The sequence below is a fragment of the Diabrotica virgifera genome, chromosome 5, assembly GCF_917563875.1.
Source record: "Diabrotica virgifera virgifera chromosome 5, PGI_DIABVI_V3a".
NCBI classification, from domain to species: domain Eukaryota; kingdom Metazoa; phylum Arthropoda; class Insecta; order Coleoptera; family Chrysomelidae; genus Diabrotica; species Diabrotica virgifera.
The window spans coordinates 197,942,432-197,963,512 of NC_065447.1; the positions used below are offsets into that span (position 1 = coordinate 197,942,432).

At 31.8% G+C, this 21,081-nt stretch overlaps 1 protein-coding gene across 3 annotated transcripts in view; it reads left to right on the forward strand.

Moving 5' to 3' along the window:
• The window catches only part of LOC114324799 (galectin-8-like), a 228,002-nt gene that overhangs the window by 76,856 nt on the left and 130,065 nt on the right, over positions 1-21,081 (forward strand). For all 3 annotated transcript variants that reach the window (XM_028272672.2, XM_028272651.2, XM_028272661.2), the window contains one exon: positions 14,960-15,037. In XM_028272672.2, the coding sequence (XP_028128473.1) occupies positions 14,960-15,037 (78 nt within the window). The remainder of the gene's footprint in view (positions 1-14,959; positions 15,038-21,081) is intronic.

Genomic DNA, 21,081 nt, shown 5'->3' on the forward strand with positions numbered 1-21,081 from the left:
TCATCCCCTTCACCCCCAAACAACCCTTTAATTGATTTAACTTAAGAGAAAGATGCTGAGAAAACTTAAAATGTATCGTATTGCGAATATAATTCCTATAGCTTATATACTCTAAGAATAAACTATTAAATCAAGAGCATTTCGATTATTGAGCTACAACCCCTTCGCCAGAAAACCACCCTATCTTCCCGGCTTAAGAGAAAGTTGTATTAAAAATGCGTTAAACTAATTATTTGGTGACTACATATCATTTAATAATTTATAAGCTTCCAAATTACGCGCATTTAGATCAGTAAATTGCAATTTATTTTGTATAGTGCAGTCACTGAAGGTAAAAATCAACGATTACCTTCAATTTCGGTGAACCTTCATCGATTTTCACGAAAATTGGTGAGTAGTTAAAGAATACGTCAAGAAACAAAGGTGACATGGTACCACCTTGCGCCTTTACCCTGAGGGTGGATACCGCCCCTTCTCGGGGGTGAAAATTATTTTATAAAAAATAAATGCACAAATCAATAAAAGAACAAATTAAAAGCAAAATTTATTATATAAAGTTAATAAATAAGTCAATACTTTTTAAGATATTAAAGATCAAAGATTTTAATTATTTGTGAAAAAATGCATGTTTTGAAAAGGTTTTTTGTAAATCACTGAAAAACTTTAAGTTTTTACAAAAAGTTAATAGTAGTTTAATTTGTATAGCTTATATTCTAAGAATAAACTCTTAAATCACGCGTCTTTCGATTATGGAGCTACAACCCCTTCGCAAGAAAACGACCCCATATTCCCGGCTTAAGAGAGAGTTGTTCTTAAAATAATTTAAATTAATTATTTGGCGACTACATATCGTTTAATAATTTATGAGCTTGCAAAATATACGCATCTCAATTATTGAATTGCCATTTTCTTTCTATAGTAGGTAAAAATCAACTAGTACCTTCTATTTCGGTAAATCTCCATTCATTTTCACGAAAATTGGTGAGCGGATTTTGATACTATCAACTTTTTCTGCATCTTATTTTTCATAGTTATTTCTAAGTACTTTGACAAGTATTTAGTACCTAAGTGTTATAAAATGCATCTCTTTCCCGTTATTTAAGCTTGAACCCTTAGATTTTAACAGTCGCGGAAAAAATATACATTTAATTACCAATAACTTACTTTAAATTAACATTAAAGGGTTTTTCAAGTAAGCAATTTATTATATTTTTTATTAGCTTCAATTTTAGTGATAAAAACTTTTTTGTAAAAACTTACAGTTTTTGAGTCATTTATGAAAAATCGCTCTAAAGCATGCATTTTCTTTCCAAAAATTAAAATATTTGATCTTTTATAACTCAAAAAGTATTGATTTATTTTAATCACATTATATAACAAATTTTGCTTACAATTTGTCCCTCTCTCGATTTGTGGGTTATTTTTAATAAAGTAATTTTCACTCCCGAGAAGGGGTGACATATACCCCAGGCTAAAACCCCAAGTTGTTATTGTCAATTCGTGAAAATAAATGGAGATTTACCGAAATCGAAGGTACTAGTTGATTTTTACTTTCAGTGACTGCACTATAGAAAGAAAATGGCAATTCAATAATTGAGATGCGTATATTTTGCAAGCTCATAAATTATTGAACGATATGTAGTCGCCAAATAATTAATTTAAATTATTTTAAGAACAACTCTCTCTTAAGCCGGGAATATGGGGTCGTTTTCTTGCGAAGGGGTTGTAGCTCTATAATCGAAAGACGCGTGATTTAAGAGTTTATTTTTAGAATATAAGCTATACGAATTAAACTACTATTAACTTTTTTGTAAAAACTTAAAGTTTTTCAGTGATTTACAAAAAACCTTTTCAAAACATGCATTTTTTTCACAAATAATTAAAATCTTTGATCTTTAATAACTTAAAAAGTATTGACTTATTTTATTAACTTTATATAATAAATTTTGCTTTTAATTTGTTCTTTTATTGATTTGTGCATTTATTTTTTATAAAATAATTTTCACCCCCGAGAAGGGGCGGTATCCACCCTCAGGGTAAAGGCGCAAGGTGGTACCATGTCACCTTTGTTTCTTGACGTATCCTCTAACTACTGACCAATTTTCGTGAAAATAGATGAAGGTTCACCGAAATTGAAGGTAATCGTTGATTTTTACCTTCAGTGACTGCACTATACAAAATAAATTGCAATTTACTGATCTAAATGCGCGTAATTTGGAAGCTTATAAATTATTAAATGATATGTAGTCGCCAAATAATTAGTTTAATGCATTTTAAGTACAACTTTCTCTTAAGCCGGGAAGATAGGGTGGTTTTCTTGCGAAGGGGTTGTAGCTCAATAATCGAAATGCTCTTGATTTAATAGTTTATTCTTAGAGTATATAAGCTATATGAATTATATCCGCAATACGATATATTTTAAGTTTTCCCAGCATCTTTCTCTTAAGTTAAATCAATTAAAGGGTTTTTGGGGGTGAAGGGGATGAGCTCAAAAATCGAAACTATATAATTTCAAGAGCTCATAAATAGCTCGTAATTCTGCCGCAAAAACCGATTCAATATTCCTATTTTTAAGTAGGGGGGGGGGGGCTGACTCAGCCCCCCCCACTAGGGTATTAAATTCCTGCTCAGTGGAACGAGCTCAAAATTTTTAGTTTGCGGAATATGAGAGCTCATAAATAGCTCATAAATCAGGGCTATTTGTTTTTTAATTTTTGCAAGTGGGGGGGGGGGGGCCAGCTCAACACGGGTTTTTGATTCTTTGTGTGTAAAAAGTATGGAAATTGATACTATTTTGATGGCTGGCAAGGTCGTTCTAACAATTGGCAATTTGTAAAATTGTCAACATTTTGTTTTACAAAATATCCTATGTCATTCTTGAAGCTTTCATTACTCCGTTTGTTCAATTCTAGTCCAGAATAGTTATTTATGATATAAGTGTTAAAAGTACACGTTTAAGGCACGCATGTGAAAGCTTGCAGAATGAGCGATAGCGAGTTCTGCAATTCACATGAGTGCCTTAAAAATGTACTTTTTAACACGCATATCATACAATATTTTTTCTACAAACGTAATTACAGGACAATATCTACAAAAACTTTTACTTGAACTTGACTGACATTCCAATTTTATATTTTTTTGACATTACATCAAAATTGCATATACGCTGTGAGCTTGTACGTAGAGGGGATATTTACAAATTCGCGAGCGCCAGTAGTGACAAGTCTGTAAACCTTTACCGGAAATTTGACATAAATATCAAGGTGATTAATTTAAATTTAAAATTAAAAATATTAATTATAAAAAATATTAGTTGGTCAAAGCTGTGGTATATATTTTTACCTTAAATATACTTACGTTTTAAATACTGAATTTAAGTTTTTTTACTGTTCCGTAATATGTAATTATAAATTATTCTAATAATCTTAGCGCCATCTACACGATAATTGTGAAAGTATCCGAAGTAAGAAATTCATATTTTATCAATAGAACGTCAAAATGATTAGCAAAATCTTAAAAAAAATCGATTACAATTTAATTACTTTTTTGCGTTGTAAATATTAAGCGATAACAATTCTTCTTCTTTTTTGTTTTTGGTTTCGCTGCAAGGCGATTACCAGCACGATTTATAAGCGATCTTGACGTAGTCTGGCTCTAAGCCATACCAAAATCGCTGACTATGTTCTTGTAAGGAAGCTTTTGATGAGGTGTGATGATTATAATTAAATGAGATTAATTGGGTCAGGTTAAGTATGATTGAAAATTAAAACATAAATTAAATGACAAATAGCAACATAATATAACACGGATACATATAAACAGTTGAGCCTTGCAATTTGTAAGCTTATTTTGTTAATTGCTAGAAAACGCATTGCAGTTTATAAGCTTATTTGGTTAATTGCAAGAAAACGCATAATTACATTGACTGATTCTTCCGTTAAGGAACTTAGAATATTGTATATAGAGAGCGGTGCTTTGAAGTTCATGGAAATAAATTTTGTGTATATATCAAAATTAGGAATCACATTAATCGGGCATTCAAAAAAAGATGTGGTTTAGATCCTCGAGACGATAACAATTAAATAATAAATTTAAAAATTACCGGTGAAAGTTGAATTAGTAATCCGCTAGGAGCGCCACCAGCGAAGCTCAGAGCGTATACGCATACGGTCAATACGAACTGCAGTGCCTTAAATTTTTTTTAAAGCACTAGTGCCTTAAAGTAGCATTTTTAACGCTCGTATGGAGTGCTAAAAATTGCATTTTTAACACGGTTGTAAAAAAATATATTTATCCCTGTTCTGTATATATGTGTTTTAAACTAAAAACATTTAAACTAAAAATATTTAAATTTATCTTTTCTTAAGTTCTCGGAGGGGGCCATGGCCCCCATGGTCCCCTCCCTGGATCCGCCCTTGCTCAGGGAGACAACCAACAACCAACTTCATAGCCCTCGGAGTTACGCGAATATAGTTCACAACCTTTTTTCTGAGTGTTAATGTTTCCGCTCCATAAGTGAGTACAGGTAACACACAGTGGTCAAAAAATTTCCTTTTATGGGTATTTGGGTAAGTCCGATTTAAATACATAGTTTAATTTATCAAACACTACCCAGACTGCTCCTATGCAACGTGGGGGCTTACATGTCTGATTATCTCTGCCCTATCAAATTTAATCTCTTAAGTAATTATAAGATGCAGCCTGATCCATATCTTCTATCAACAACAGTATTACGATTTAGCACCAGATTTGTCATTATTTTTGTCTTGTTGATGTTAATCTTTAGTCCGAGCTCTCAGTAAGCGTGATCAGAGCCTATTTTACTTCAAATCAGGCCCGAGGCACTACACAATTTTCGGGCCCCTAAATATAAATTAATAATAATAATAACATTTTTTAAATGTATTAATTATTTAATAGAATTATTATAAAATAGCTTAGAACAACATTAAGAAATATTGTTGCACAAGAAAATAAAATTTTTAGTAAAAATAAAGAAAATTTATATTTAAACAATTAAACAATGTTTAAGGGGATAGGCGCAAACGTTCGGCTTCAGTGCTATTTAAATGCATTCATTTTTTTCGAAGCCTGAGAAAAGTAATAAGTGTATTTTTGAAAAATTTAAACGCAGAATGAAAGATTACGTTACTACCGAGGGCCGAAAGTCTCTGAAATCTTCGATAATGTTTATTTTAATAAGTTACAGGGGTAAAAAAAAAGAAAATTGAGTGTGGTTTTTAATTTTAAATGTGTATCTTATTCAAAAGAAACTTTTTATTTATTCTAAGGGACATTCGGCCCTCGGAAATAATGCAATCTTTCATTCTGCGTCTAAATTTTTTTAAAATATTTATTAGGATTATTTTTTAGGATTCGAAAAAATGAATGCATTTAAAGAGCATTGAAGCCGAAAGTTTGCGCCTATCCACTTACTTATAACTCTTAACAATCAATCAATCAATCAATATTCTTTATTTCATCTGACTTTTACAAGTATTGAAATGCGTCAAATACAATCTATGATCAGTAAAAACTATAAAAGTACATAAAAACAGTTAACATAAAAACGTAAAAATATACACAAAAACATACAAATTGTTAAAAAGATGCCTGCAAGTATTCCTCTAACGAATAGAAAGTGTTTACCAGAAGTAAGTCCTTAACAAACTGTCCTCTTAAATACATAAATATTTGACTCTAATATAATTAAGTAATTTATTTTTATACAAACGAACACACGCTGGGTAAGGACCCTTGCCCACAACGGTCAAGTGACGAACAGGGGCCACCAAATCATTTCTGTACGAAAATTGTAGCCACTCATTAAGGAAACATCATTTCTGCAAATAAAATTGCATCTATGTGACTTTACATAAACAACACAACTGAAAATATACAGCGAAATTACAGTTAAAATATTTAATTGTTTAAAAACTGGTCTACAGGAATCCAAGCGCCTTCTAAACGTCATGGTACAAATAATTTTTTTTTTGAAGAACAAGCACCTCATTAATTCGCGAGCAATTTCTTCAACAAACTAAGCAATATTGCAAAATTGACTGTACATCAGCATAATAGTAAAGTTTTAAGATATCTAGGGAGACAAAATTCCTAAGTTGCCATAGAACACAACAGTGCACAGACAATCTTCCCACTACATAATCAACGTGAGAGTTCCAAGACAAATTAGAATCCAGGTTAACACCTAACAACTTAGTGGAGTGGCTATTTACCATTGACCCATTGTCAAGTTTTACTAATGGACTCATCTGCATAGTAGAAGGTGAAAAGGTTACCATATTGGTCTTTGATCCATTTAAGATTAGGGCATTATTTAAACAGTAATAAGTCATACTTTTTACAAGACAGTTTGCTTTTTGTACTGCATGAAAAAAATTATTGGAATTTAGTGCAACTGTGGTATCGTCAGCAAATTGAGTGACATAACAGCCTGATTGCTGTTCCACGTTTTCTACTCGAACGCTTATTGCATCAGAAAAATGATCTAATGGATTCCGAACCAAACATGTTGACTATCGTTTATCAGTTGATTTAAATCATTGACGAAAATCAAAAATAAAAGAGGGCCAATGATACTTCCTTGTGGAACTCCGGAGAGGACACTTTCTTCTGATGGTTATCTTTCTTATGGTTATCAGTTATAATTGCCTGTTCGTAAAATGAAAGAATTTTGAAAATTTGTTTTGTTATTGTAATAAACATGTTTTGTTTGGTGCTCTTTCCGAGCCCCATTCAAATCGGGCCCGAGGCAGGTGCCTCACGGGCCTAGTGGTAAAATAGGCCCTGAGCGTGATATAATTTTTGTAACATTATTATTGCATAATCCATACGATTGGTTATAAGGACGGTGTCATCTGCGAATCTCAAATGACTGAGCTTCTCTCCATTTATATTGATACCATCTTCTTTCAGACCTGCCTTTTTACAAGTGTGTTTTAAAAGCGTCGTGAACAGCTTTGTTGAGACGGTGTCTCCTTGCCTACTCCTCGCTCTTTATAGAATGTATTTGTATTGATTCTGTTCAGATATTCTTACGTTGCATTTTGGTAGATATTTGATTCTGTTAGTGTAGCGATGGTCTATTCGGCACTCTGTTAATGCTTTCAACATATTCTCCTACTTATGGTATCGAATCCTTTCTCGTAGTCTACGAATATCAGTCCCAATAGTTTGTTGTATTCTGCAGAGTTCTCTATCAGGTTCTTTACTACTAGTAAGGGCTCGTTAGTGCTATATTTAGATCAAAATCCGGCTTGTTCTCTAGACTGATATATGTCTAACTTAGTCTCCAGTCTTTTTTGATAATATTTGTTGTTTATAAATGTTAAATAATCGAAAGAAATTCCGCCTATTCCACCACTTTTTTTCTTCACGTATTCTCTAAAAGAAAATAGATAGGTGAAGACACACTATAAATATATTTTCAATATTCACTATAACGTGTTGATACACCCGCTATTTGGAATAGCCTTCGTGCCACGCAAAAGTATTTCTATAACCGAGATATTCCAATAACCGATTATTGATGGCTAGTAGAAACGTTTCGGGACCTCAAATTTCTATTCATTAAACCGGGATATTCTTATAACCGGTATTCTAATAAACGGATTCGACTGTACCTTGCTTAATCTCCTTGATATTCGATTTAGTCCAGGAACCGAAGCTTTTCACCTCGCAATTTTTACAGAATGGATCGATTTGCTTGAAAATTTGAGAATAAGTAGTGGATAATCCAAAGATTAAAATCTATATAATGCTGAAAGGCGCTTTTACCATGGGGGTGGTTGCTACCCCATCTCGGGGGTGGAAATTTTTTATTATATTTTGACCGCCAAAGTTGATAAAAACATTCATTCTAAGCAAAAATGGTCTATACATTTTTTTGATAAAATGAATAGTTTTCGATTTATTCGCTATCGAAAGTGTTAGTTTTATATCGAAAAAATAAATGTTTTTCAATAATATACTAATTTACGATTCACTCAATTTTTGCCGCAGACAAATTTTTTTCAAACCAACTTCTTGGGAATTAAATAACCTACAATTTCATATTTAAACATTTTTTCGTATCTCTGATGTTAATCTTTCTATTCTGAAGAAATCGACATTTTTACCAAACTTCAAAAATTCGTTATTCGCTTTTAACACCAGTTTTTTAAAAAACTAATCTTTCTAAGCCAGTCAAACTTCTAGAATCTATTAATAATACATAAGTAAAGAAGAATGAAATAGCCAATGACTAAAAACACCGCTAACTTACATTATTATACTTCCAATTGGATTTCACCTTTTTTCTTCAAAAAAATATATTGATTTTTTAGCCGTAACTTTTCTATTTTTTATCTTAGAAAGTTTGGTAAAAAATAATAGTCTAAGAGCTAGTGAACCCTCCGACTAACGGTCGTCCTGTAAGGCTAGAAATTTGTCTAGAGATAATTCATAGCACGCCAAAGCTAAAAACTATGACCTGGCAGGCATCAGCCGTGCACGTGTATCTACCAGGTAAATCGAAAAGTGCAAATTTAGGGGGTAAGATAAACTTTCTCCTGTAAAGTTTAAATTTAAGTATGTGTTTGAGTAAGTCATTTAGAATAAATGTGTACAATGACAGGCGATTCTGAAGAGCATAAGACCTTGCCAGGCGAGGGGAAAGATTAGAGGTTTTTCCTAAAATTATTATTTTTGCATCGAACAAAGTTTTTTTAGATTTTTTGAATAATTCCAAACAGAAAAGGCCTTTAGTGACTTTTCTCTTAGGTTAATAGTTTTTGTTATATAAGCGATTAAAAATTTTGAAAATTGCGAAATCGGGCATTTTTAACATTAAATCGGACATTTAACTAAAAATTTCAATGTTGCCGAGGTAGGTAGATATTCTTTAAACATTCATTGATGAAATCCCGAAGAGTTTTCTGCAATACAATATCGAAAACCCCTTTGTTTTTTAATTGCTAATCAAGCGGGCGCGACACTGTAGTATAAATGAGGACGTTTGAGTTTGCATAAATTCATTATCTCTAGAATGGGCAAATTTGAAGAGAAATGTTCAGACAGGTCGATTTTTATTTTTAAATTAGGACTTTTAGGAAAAACCCATAATCTTTCCCCTCGCCTGGCAAGGTCTTATGCTCTTCAGAATCGTCTGTCATTGTACACATTTCTTCTAAATGACTTACTCAAACACATACTTAAATTTGAACTTTACAGGAGAAAGTTTATTTTACCCCCTAAATTTGCAATTTCCGATTCACCTGGTAGATAAACGTGCACGGCTGATGCCTGCCAGGTCATGGTTTTTAGCCTTGGTGTGCTATGAATTATCACTAGACAAATTTCTAGCCTTTACAGGACGACCGTTAGTCGGAGGGTTTACTAGTTCTTAGACTATAATTTTGTAGGTTTTGATAAGGTCTATAAGCCGATTAATATTAAATCTTTTTAAAATCCTCAGTTGCAAAAAGAGGTGACTTTGAAAGGATTGGTAAAGGTGGTTTTTGCATATTATTTCAAGTTTAAATTATCAATAGCTCACTCAATTTTTGCCGAAGTAAAAATTTTTGCAAATCAGTTTCATGAGAATTAAATAAGCTAAAATTTTATATTTCGATAAATAAATCGAAAACTATTAATTTTATCAAAAAAATGTATAGAACGTTTTTTGCTTAGAATAAATGTTTTTACTAACTTTTGCGGTCAAAATATAATAAAAAAATTTCCACCCCCGCGATGGGGTGGCAACCACCCCATGGTAAAAGATTTCATCATATGGGGTGGCAACCACCCCATCATATAGATTTTGATCCTTGGACTATCCACTACTTATTCTCAAATTTTCAAGCAAATCGATCCATTCTGTAAAAATTGCGAGGTTTTGTCCTATTTTAAGCTTCATTAATTGGACTACACCCATACCTCGCTTTACGGCCTAGATACGTCTTGGCCGTAAAGCGAAAAGCCGTATAATGAATCAAGTATTCTAATACAAACTCATACAAATTCAATGGGATCGGTTCCAAATTTTTTAAATGTGTAACATGGTTTATCGTTCAAAAGGCATTTTGAAATCAACTGATTGATTTCATCTGATTGGAATCATTTTTGTTGATCCAAATCAACTGATTGATATACTCAATCATGACATCTTTAGATAGTTCGGATAATTTACTAGGATGCCCTGGGTGGTGCATTATCCAAAATTGGCAAAGCCAAGGCGCTTAAGTTAATGACTCGCGAATATTTGTTCGCTTCTCCACAACAGTGATTTTTAAACTAATCCTCAAAAGTAGCCTTAGGCATCCAAGCTTTCTTGTTGGATCTCCATATGGCGGGTAATTGATTTTTCTTGAGTCGGGTAATTGAGTCCTTTAAGAGGCCTTGGATTTTCGGACAAAAATATATTAAAAGTGGTTTTAGCTTAAAGTTTGGCATTTGTATTAATTAGCAATGTTAATCGTTCTGTAGACACCTTACAACCAGGCGCAGATTTTTCGGTTTATGAAATGTACATTCGATCAGTCATTCGCTTTCAATAAAGCCCTGTTTTGTCTACGCAAAGATTATAGACCTTGAGACTATGAGAATTCCCTTTAATATGTTGGGATATTCCTTGCGGTCTCATCAGCGCTAGCTGGTTCCTCTTTCATTTTGATATTATGCAAATTAAACCATTTTTTATCCTCAAACCATCGTCGGCTTGCTTGAAATGTGACTTCTTCAGCAGATTCATCGGTATTTCTATTCCATTCCATATTTTCGAAAATACTTACGGGTTTTTCATGGATAGTCACTTGACTTATTAGCATTCTCTGTTTGTTATTTTCCTCAATCCTTATAATCAATAGTTTTTCCATTTTTTTTCATAATCGAGTTAATATAATTTTCCTTAGTGTAGATGTATCGACATCGAAAAAAAGTTTTTTGGCCGTTATAGCGAAACATTTTAGGCCGTTAAACGAAAACGTGCCTTAATTGAAGAGCGCCGTTATAGCGAAATGCCGTATAAAGAGCGGCCGTATAGCGAGGTAAAGGTGTATTTATAGAACGCATACATAAGTAATCTTACACTGTGGACGAAATTTAAAACGTATATTTTGGCCAAGCCGTTCCGCTTCTTTTCTTAGAACACATTAATCAGAGCTGCTGAATTGCTTGCTCAAAGTCTTCATGCTGCATGCGTTGCCATTTCGTTCCAGACTAAGTAAATGAGATTTAAAAGTTAATTATGTGCTGGCTAATTCAACGTTCTCATATCAACTCAGGGGTAATAAAGTAATTTCATACTTCTCAGATGGGATCTGTTAAAATGAAAAGTTTAGCTCGAGTATATGTTTGGTTTCCAGATTTAGATTTTGAAATTGAAAAAAAAAGCCAAAAAGATGTAATTGTTCTTTTCATTAAATTCTAAGAGCTCCCCTAAAACAAAGATTTCCTCTTTTCGTTTCCTAATAAGTCTTGGGAAAGAATACATTTAAATTTTTATGAGTTTATTAATAGAAATTATCTGGCTACGGTTGACACTTACACGAAATGTTTCGAAGTACATATTTGAAATGCCCCTTGGCCTTCTTCTCCTTAAAGTGCCTTCTCCTCAATGAAGGTTGGCTACTACAATTGCAAACTCTTTTCTGTCTTCAGCGGTTCTTTTTATCTGTTCAAAATTTAGCCCTGTCAATTGTCGGATGTTTCTTAGCAACGATAGTTTTTTCCTTCGTAGTCTTTTGTTTCCCTCGATCGTTCCTTTCATTATCAGTTGAACATATTGAAAAAAAAAAGAGCTTTAAAAAAGAATCTGCTATTGAGTTCTAGTATAAATTCAGACTTAGCCCTTTGCAGTTTTTTATTCGATTATACTGTAAGTACACATTTAGGGGAGTGCATATAGATTTTCACTTCGGAAAAAATCAAACAAGATAGAACTTTTTGTAATTTCATTAAGAAATGTTTAATAAACAACATATCAAAAAGTTCTACTCGAGAAGTGGGTGCTTCATTTTTTATTAAACAGATGAAGTAGGAAATTAGATGTTTTTTGAAGTTATACTTCTTTAGGCGCGACTGGGAGTGAATTTTTATTATTCTGCGCGCATGCGCACACAGACAGTATGGAGTTCATTGCTAAAAGATAAGTTATGTATATAGCAGTTCAAAAAAGGTGTGCAAAGAATATTAGTGTTTATAGTAAATATATTTATTATAATTTTTGTGTCTTTGGATTAGTCTTCCTCGGGAGTAAGATAATACTTATTATTAAAACATTATTTTTATATTTATGCATACTACTTCACTTCATCTATTTGCTACCGTGATTTCTCATAATGTCCGAGAAACCGTCAAAACAATGTCTTCGTGGGTCATTGGTAGAGCGTTCGACTAGAGGTCGAGAGGTCCCGGGTTCGAATGCGGACAATTGCCGTCTTTTTTTTATTTTTTTTTTAATTTTTGGATTTTTAAAAAGTGTCAAGTATTAAAATTAGTTAATTATTTAAATAAAATAAAAATAAACTGTTTAAAGTATTTTATTTCGATGAAATCATATAATAGAAGTATAACTTCTTACGTGCGTACAAAGTACACACACATTCTTTTTTTAAATACCTCCGAAAATATAAATTTTAGAAAAAAACTGACTTGACCATTGAAAAAATCAGAAAATTTTACAAAAAAAACCTTATATAAACAATTTTCTAAAATTAAATCTGTATCTTCTATAATTTTTGATTTATAACGCCAAAGTCACCCTTCTCACAAACATTGGCACACTGTAAACTAGCGTACGGCAAAGTGTACGTTTGAGTTATTTTAATGTAATTCTTTAACTAATGGATCAAATGAAATTTTACAAATTGAACATAAAAGAAGAATAATTAAGCTATCTTATGGTTATAATAAAAAGAAATAAAATGTATGGGCATAAGTACGGTGGGGGCGGAAAGTGAGCGTTACATGAATTTTGTTTAAACATGATTTAAAAAGTGTAACGAATACAATTTTTCATATAAATCCCTCAATTTTGCACAACTTACCTTTCAAGCATCTTACTAAATGATGTTTCATTAAAAAAAAATCTCAAAAATTTAATTCAAATGATATGACGTCCCACAAAATGTAATTTTTGAAATCTTCGCAGTTTTATAGAATTACCACCACTTTTAGACAGAATTACTCCAGTTTGAACATATCTATTACAGTTTTATAAGTGATTTTTTTAAATCTTACGATGTGATCTTTAAAATGCACTAAATTATTTTACTTTAGAAATGAAATAGACTATCTCTTTTTGAGAACATTAAGAAAGATAACAAAAATGTAATACAAAAACCGAAAATTACCAGCTAAAAAAATGTTTATACAAAGTGATCAAAACTTTTTTTTTAAAACTTACCTAAAATACATTTAATAATAAACTTCAACAATAATAAATGTTCAGCAAAAATTTTTTTTAGGTCTTATACAGTATGTCTGGGTAACTTGGAACCTATTGATAACTTTTTTATTATCAGTTTTACAAAAAAAAGTTATTCTTTATAAAATACTCTGAATCGTATATAATCTAAGATGCAATCACCAAATATCAAATTTAATTAATTTTATACGAGGTATGTCAAAAAATATGAATTTCACTCAAGAGTAAAGTACCGTTACATTTCACAATATCGAAAATTGTTATAAAGAAAAGTTATTTGGAATTAAAAAAATTGTTTTAGTGTTCAATTACATCCTTCTAATTAAAATATTGCGAATAGTAAAGGCACTTAACTCAATTCATATCCATATTTTTTACATACCTCGTATAAAATTTAAAAAGTTTGATATCTGATGGTTGTATCTTATATTTTAGACCAGGTAGAGCATTTTATGAAGAATAACTTTTTTCCGTAAAATTGATCATTAAAAAGTTTTCCATGTGGTTCCTAGCTACGCAGACATACTGTATAAGAGCTTCTGTATAAGAATTTTCAAATTGCAATGCCATATTCGGATTTACCATAATCAAGAACAAGATAGAAACATATTTGATTAAAGTAAAATGATGAATTTAACGATATTTTTAAAATTATTTATACAAAATAATTGTTATTGTTTAAACAATTAATAAACAATTAGCGGCCAAATCTGCGAGCAGAACTCTTTACTTTAACATGTATATAAACTAACAAAAAAGTTTTAGAAAAATATATAAGCTTGTTTGAATTTTTCCGAAACAATGCATGTTTTCGTTCTAATTGCACTCTCCTAATTGCAGTACGGGAGAATAAGAAGTATATTTTTCATACTATGGTTTTGCATCTATTTTTAAGCAAAGCGGACTTTATGTTCGAATGCTTTTATTAAATACAACTCATGTATGGGTTGTATGTGGCCGAACCTGTCGTTAGTCATTATTTGTTTGACCTTTGCCATTACACATTTTTTTCGTAATCCACTAAAACGCGTTTATCTATCTTCGTAAACAATTTTTATTTATACAAAAAAATCCGTCTAATATTAATCAATAACTTAACTGTAAAAATGCATTTTGCTGGATATTTTATTTAAATTTGCAAGTGATGCTACAAAAAATTTAATTAAATTTAAATTGTCAAAAAACACATATTTAGTGGTATGAATAAAAATGGAGTATAAACTCACGAGTATGTTCTCATGAGTATGAGCATAAAGAAGTATAAGCTTATGTGTACTCTATTTCATATGAATAAAAATATGTTAATGTGATGAGTTTCTACTCAGCACATAAGAGTAGATGGAGTATATAGATACTCCAAGATTTGGAGTATAAACAACATTCTCATTTTTATTCATACGAGCCATTGTCTCAATAATATTTTACGCCATAATCAACATTTCAAACTATATTTTGTACACCTTTTATCAATATATTAATATATCAATGCATCAAACTTTTTATTCAATAAAGTAAAATATATATTATTTACAGATTTGCTGTTAATCTATGCTGCAATAGGTCGCCATCTAGTGATATAGCCTTGCATTTAAATCCTAGAATATCACAAAGGTAAGATATTATTCTATATAACTCATCTACTACTATTGTGTGATTTATGTATGTATTATCTCATCACCAGGGTTCGGATAATTATGCATTTTCATATTTACATAACTTTTATAGGTAAATGTTTATTTATATAAACAATTAAAAAATAAAGGATATTTTTGGGTTTTTAACATGAAATCTGAAAATTTACCCACCTTTATATATTACCACTGTAACTCTGGTAGATGCTGGGTGGATTGAGTAGCTCAGTAACTATGAAAAAGGTGGAGGGTTTGCGTCAAGAAGGGTAGCCGGCAGTAAAAACCTTGCTAAAACCAAGGATGGAAGGAATATGGAAAAGAGTTTAGAGGCTAGCTCGTTCCTCTAAAGCGCTGGTTTCCTCGAAAGCCATGCCGAAAAACTACGACGGTAACACTGCGATGAATGACGTCATAAAAAACTGTACCATGCAAAATGATAGCGGTGGTTTCCAAGGATGCGTTGGAAGCCACCGCTTGCTGAGTTTGCACATTCCATTGCCGCAGTGAAGAACCTTGAATTTTTCACCGTAATCTGTCGTAATTCATTCTGAAGATACTTGTATGTGCGCGGTGTAGGTCGCGATAGCGGTCGCTACATCGATGTCAAAACAAACCTTAATTTTCTTATGATATCACACATACCAAGGATGTGTCACCCGTTCACCCTCGCGACCTATCATCACGGTTTACAGCGATGTCGATGCCAAAACAAAATACAGTGGAACCCCGATAAGTCGGCCTCCGATAACCCGTAAGTCCGGCTAACCCGGACCGATTTTCATCAGATAAACATTTTGATGTTCAGTACATATTTTGTATTTTGAAAATGACACTTGTTCTGGGCGCCGAAATGTAAATAAAATTATTTTTTCAATTTAATTGTGGCTTATTTCCCATCAAAATAGTTAATTATCAGATAAACATTTCAACAATAAAAATGTATGTATGTAATATATTATTTGAGAGATAATGTGTATTTGTGTAATTTGAACTCTACGATAGTAAAAATGACTCATGGCACAAGCCGGCAGAAACAACAGGCATCTGTCTGTAGTATTCCTTTATTGTTTATTCCAAACTGTGTTAGCATTGTTTAAGAAAGACTATTTAAAAAAATATTTTTTAATCAATGGTCTTAGTTTTCACTGTTCTTAATACATAATAACAAAACATCGTTCCGATTGTGACTGTATGAATACGGTATTGTATTGTTCGCTTCCGTTTGCTTAGGTTTATGTTTGCGTGTTTTTAGTAATTTAGATGTGTAGGTACTGTGCATATTTATATAGGGTGAGGCAGATAACTGGCCTATTAGAAATATCTCGAGAACTAAAGGTAACAGAATCATGAAAATTGGAATAAAGGGGTTTTGAGGAATGATCTATTAAATGAAAATATTTTCATCTCTTTGCAACTTCCGGTTATACCGGAAGTTGCTTATAACTTGGTTTTTTAAATGGGACACCCGGTATATTTTTACATTTTTGGATTCTCCTCAATATCTTCTTTCTTAAAATATGAGATTTTGTAATACTATACAGGGTATTTTAAAAGATATTTACGTTTAATTATTAATTTCGTAGCAATATTCACACCCTGTAGAATTGTAATAGTTAGACATTAAAAACTCTGCTTACGTTCAAGTGATTTCTAATATAGTCTATTATTGTTAAGAATCATTAGTATAGCTTATTTTGAAATTTTAGTATACAGGGTTGGTCGAAACTCGGAATGAATATTTTCTGAGTTTTCTTAAATAGAACACCCTGTATTTTAGTATTGTAATGAAATGGTATTTCATAGTACTTTTTTATTTTATAAGTATTCTCTATAGGTACCTAACTGCTTAATTTGTGAGTTACTGGTGATTAAAGCTAAACATTAATTGAAACAAAAAATACATAAAATTTTATTAGGTTGGCCGTGAAAATATTCAATTACAAATAATTTTTCAGAAATAAATACATATTAATCCAGACTGATCCTTAAAATTACCAATAATGGTTTAGCTATCAAAATACCTACGTAATTAAGATTGTTGGTGCGACTAACAATTAAGCACAAATTAAAGCAGTTAGGTATAGGGAATGCTTGAGAAATAAAAAAGTACCATAAAATATCATTTCATTACAATACTAAAATACAGGGTGTTCCATTTAAGAAAACTCAGAAAATACTCATTCCGAGTTTCGACCAACCCTGTATACTAAAATTAAAAATTTAGCTATACTAATGATTCTTAACAATAGTAGACTATATTAAAAATCATTTGAACGTAAGTAGAGTTTTGGTTGTCAAACTACTACAATTCTACAGGGTGTGGACATTGTTACGAAATTAATAAAAAAACGTATTTATCTTTTAAAATACCCTGTATAACATTACAAATCCTCATATTTTAAGAAAGAAGACATCGAAGAGAATCCAAAAATGTAAAAATATACAGGGTGTCCTATTTAAAAAAACGAAGTTATAAGCAACTTCCGGTATAACCGGAAGTTGCAAAGAGATGAAAATATTTTCATTTAATAGATCATCCTTCTAAACCCCTGTATTCCAATTTTCATGATTCTGTTGCCTTTAGTTCTCGAGATATTTCTAATAGGCCAGTTATCTGCCTCAACCTGTATATATTTCACGTTATTTCAATTCTAACGGAGTTTATCTGTAAGTATACCGTATTTTATTAATTTTTACCATATTCTCCGGCTAACCCGGATTTTCGATAACCCGGATCAGCCGCGGTCCCGATTAATCCGAGTTATCGAAGTTCCACTGTAGTCTGTTTTACATCGCAATCTAGTTGCTGTTCGCGTGGAAAATTAAAGTTTATTGGTGGTTTTTAAACCACGTGACATTTGCCGGAGATACGGTTGGTGTATTTATTCATTTCTTGTTGTAATCAGGTTGCGACAAGTTTTGGTTATATGGAAACCGCAAAGAACACTGAAAAGAAGGTATCTTCGGTATGTTCTGCCCGTCATGTAAACCTCGACCGCGATCGCGACCTACACCGCGCTCATCCATGTATCTTCGGCATGTTCGTACCCTTGTTCCGTACCGGCATGTTTGGCTGCACGCAGTTGCGGCCTCGCCTGATCACTGCGAAAAGTGAGCTGGGGCTAGCATTTAGAGTTTAGAGGATGGAAGGGGCCAAAGAAGGTAAATAGTCGTATAGACCAGGGCGCATCTGTAAAAATATTAGTACAGTTGGATGTTGAGAGGCGACTCATATTTTTTTTTGCAGAAATTGCTTGAAAATAACTCATATAATAATATTTGAGTTATCCTCGCACTCAAAAAGGTCGGGAACATTGTTTAAATAATCAAAATGTCAAAAATGAAGGAAAAATTCAATTCTTTTCTTCGTTTTTTAATTATAACTTTAAAAATATTCATTTCCGAGAAATGTTGCACTGACATTAAAGTTGCGTAATTAAATTTCCTACAACATAGGATTAGTTAAAAATTTTAAAAATTGTCACTCTTGTTGCAAAGTAGCAATAATTGCGAAAAAACATAAAAAAACAAGTATTCGAATTTTACGTTTTTCAACAATTTATGCTACACTTAAGACCTTCATATTTTACCCAGAAAAACTTAATGATATAATAAAGCAATACTGTAAATTTCATTAAGATCGGTTTGATCGATTTTGCAAAATAAATTTTGAAATCCAGTTTTCGCAAAAAAATTCATTTTTTTAAATATTGCAGGACTGAAAATAAAACATATAGCAAGTTAAAATTTTTTTACGTATAGAAGAATACTGTACCTTTCATTTGCAATTTGTAAAATTAAAATTGGTTAACTAACACCGCGTCAGGAATTTTTTTAAATAAACTTTAATTTTTGTGCTACGCGCAGGACAGCGGATACGTTTGCTCTGATTGAGCATTCCAATGACCTTTGATAATGATTGGTAAATTTTAAGTTTTAGTACATTTCGATATAAATAAATAAATTTGTTTATTACAAAATAAAAACACACACTTTGTCCTTTGAAATAACACTTTTTTTAGCAAAAACTTTCTTTGTTCATATATTTTAACTTACAGAATAAAAGTTTATTATTTTTAAACATATGCAATTGTTTAAACAATATTTCACAAACAATAATCAAATTAGTTTGATCTTTGTGGAATTAAAATATTAAAATACAACAAAATATAGAGTAAGAAAATAATGTATTAGATAAAGATTGGAAGAAATTTTGGTGGAAATCAACTTGTGTGAATCGAACACCGCTGTCCTGCGCGTAGCACCAAAAATTAATGTTTATTTAAAAAATTTCTGACGCGGTGGTAGTTAACCGATTTTAATTTTGCAAATTGCAAATAAAAGGTACAGTATTCTTATATATGTAAAAAAAATTCAACTTGCTATCTGCTTTATTTTCAGTCCTGCAATATTTTGAAAAAATTAATTTTTTTGCGAAAGCTGGATTGCAAAATTTATTTTGCAAACTCTATTGAACCAATCTTAATGAAATTTACAGTATTATTTTACTATGTTATAAAGTTGTTCTGGGTAAAACATGAAGGTCCTAAGTGCAGCATGAATGGTTGAAAGACGCAAAAAGCAAATACTTGTTTTCTTATGGTTCTTTTCGCAATTATTGCTTTTTTGCAAAAAGGGTGATAATTTTTAAAATTTTTAACCAATCCTATATTGTAGGAAATTTAATTACGCAACTTTTATGTTAGTTCAACTTTTCTCGGAAGTAAACACTTTTAAAGTTATAATAAAAAGACCAAGAAAAAAATTAAATTTTTCCTTAATTTTTTGACATTTTGATTATTTAAACAATGTTCCGGACCTTTTTGAGTGGGAGGATAAGTCAATTATTATTATATGAGTTAATTTCAAGAAATTTCTGCAAAAAAATATGAGTCACCTCTCAACGTCCATCTCAAAACAGACTAGTAAGGATTGCAACGTTCGACGTCGGAAGTATGACAGGCAAAGGAAGAGATCTTACCGATTTCATACAGAGGAGAGGGATTGGTGTACGCCCAAAAAACTCGTTGGAAAGGCAATAAGTCGAGAGATCTTGAAGATGAATTCAAGCATTGATTATAAATATTCCACAATGTAGTTATTAATCAATGATTCAAGTTAATATAAAGCAGTTCGAACTTCTTCTTCAAGTGCCATCTTCGCGACGGAGATCGGCAATTGTCATAATTATTCGGACTTTAGAGACGACTGCTCTGAAAAGTTCATTTGATGTATGTACATCCGTATCTTTCTCTCAGGTTGCGCAGCCACGATATACTATGATTCTTCTCCCTATGATTCTTTTTTCTTGGAGCAAGATGTATCTCTCTTCATGTATAATACGTCCGAAATATTCCAGTTTTCTGGATTTGACTGTATTTAAGACTTCCATTTCTTTATTTCTCTCTCTCAGAACATATTTACTTGTTTGTGACGTGTTGTGTCCATGGTATTTTTAGAATTTTCTATACACCCAAAATCCCACAACTCGAATGATTCCAGTTTTATCATTGGCGCCGTATTCAAGATCCAAGCTTCCATTCCATAAAAGAAAGTCGAGAGCACGTAGCATCTAGCCAACCTAACTCTTAGCTCTGACTTCCGATTTTTGATACAGAGCACCCTTCTCCTTTTCTTAAAATGGGCAGTTCGAGCAGTCACGGGAAAAATTGAGTAGGCATTAGTTTGAACAACGAGTGGAAGGAACATTGGAAGGAACGACCAACCCGCCAATGGACTATCCCGAAGGGGAATGAAATTATGTCAAAGTGTCACGAGAGCAAAAATTCTATATTAATTTCAGAGATCGAGTGCAATTTGTTGCGATTATTTCATGAATAAAACTGTTCAAAACCAAAATTTTATTGTAATTTATTTATGTAAGTACCATTAAACACACAGTTTTTATAAATATTTGACGATTGAGAGTCATCACTTTTATAATTTTTAAAACATTAATTGTCATTAATGTCACTGAATGTATTTTTTCGTAGCAACGAAGGGCATCTGACGTAATATACTTAA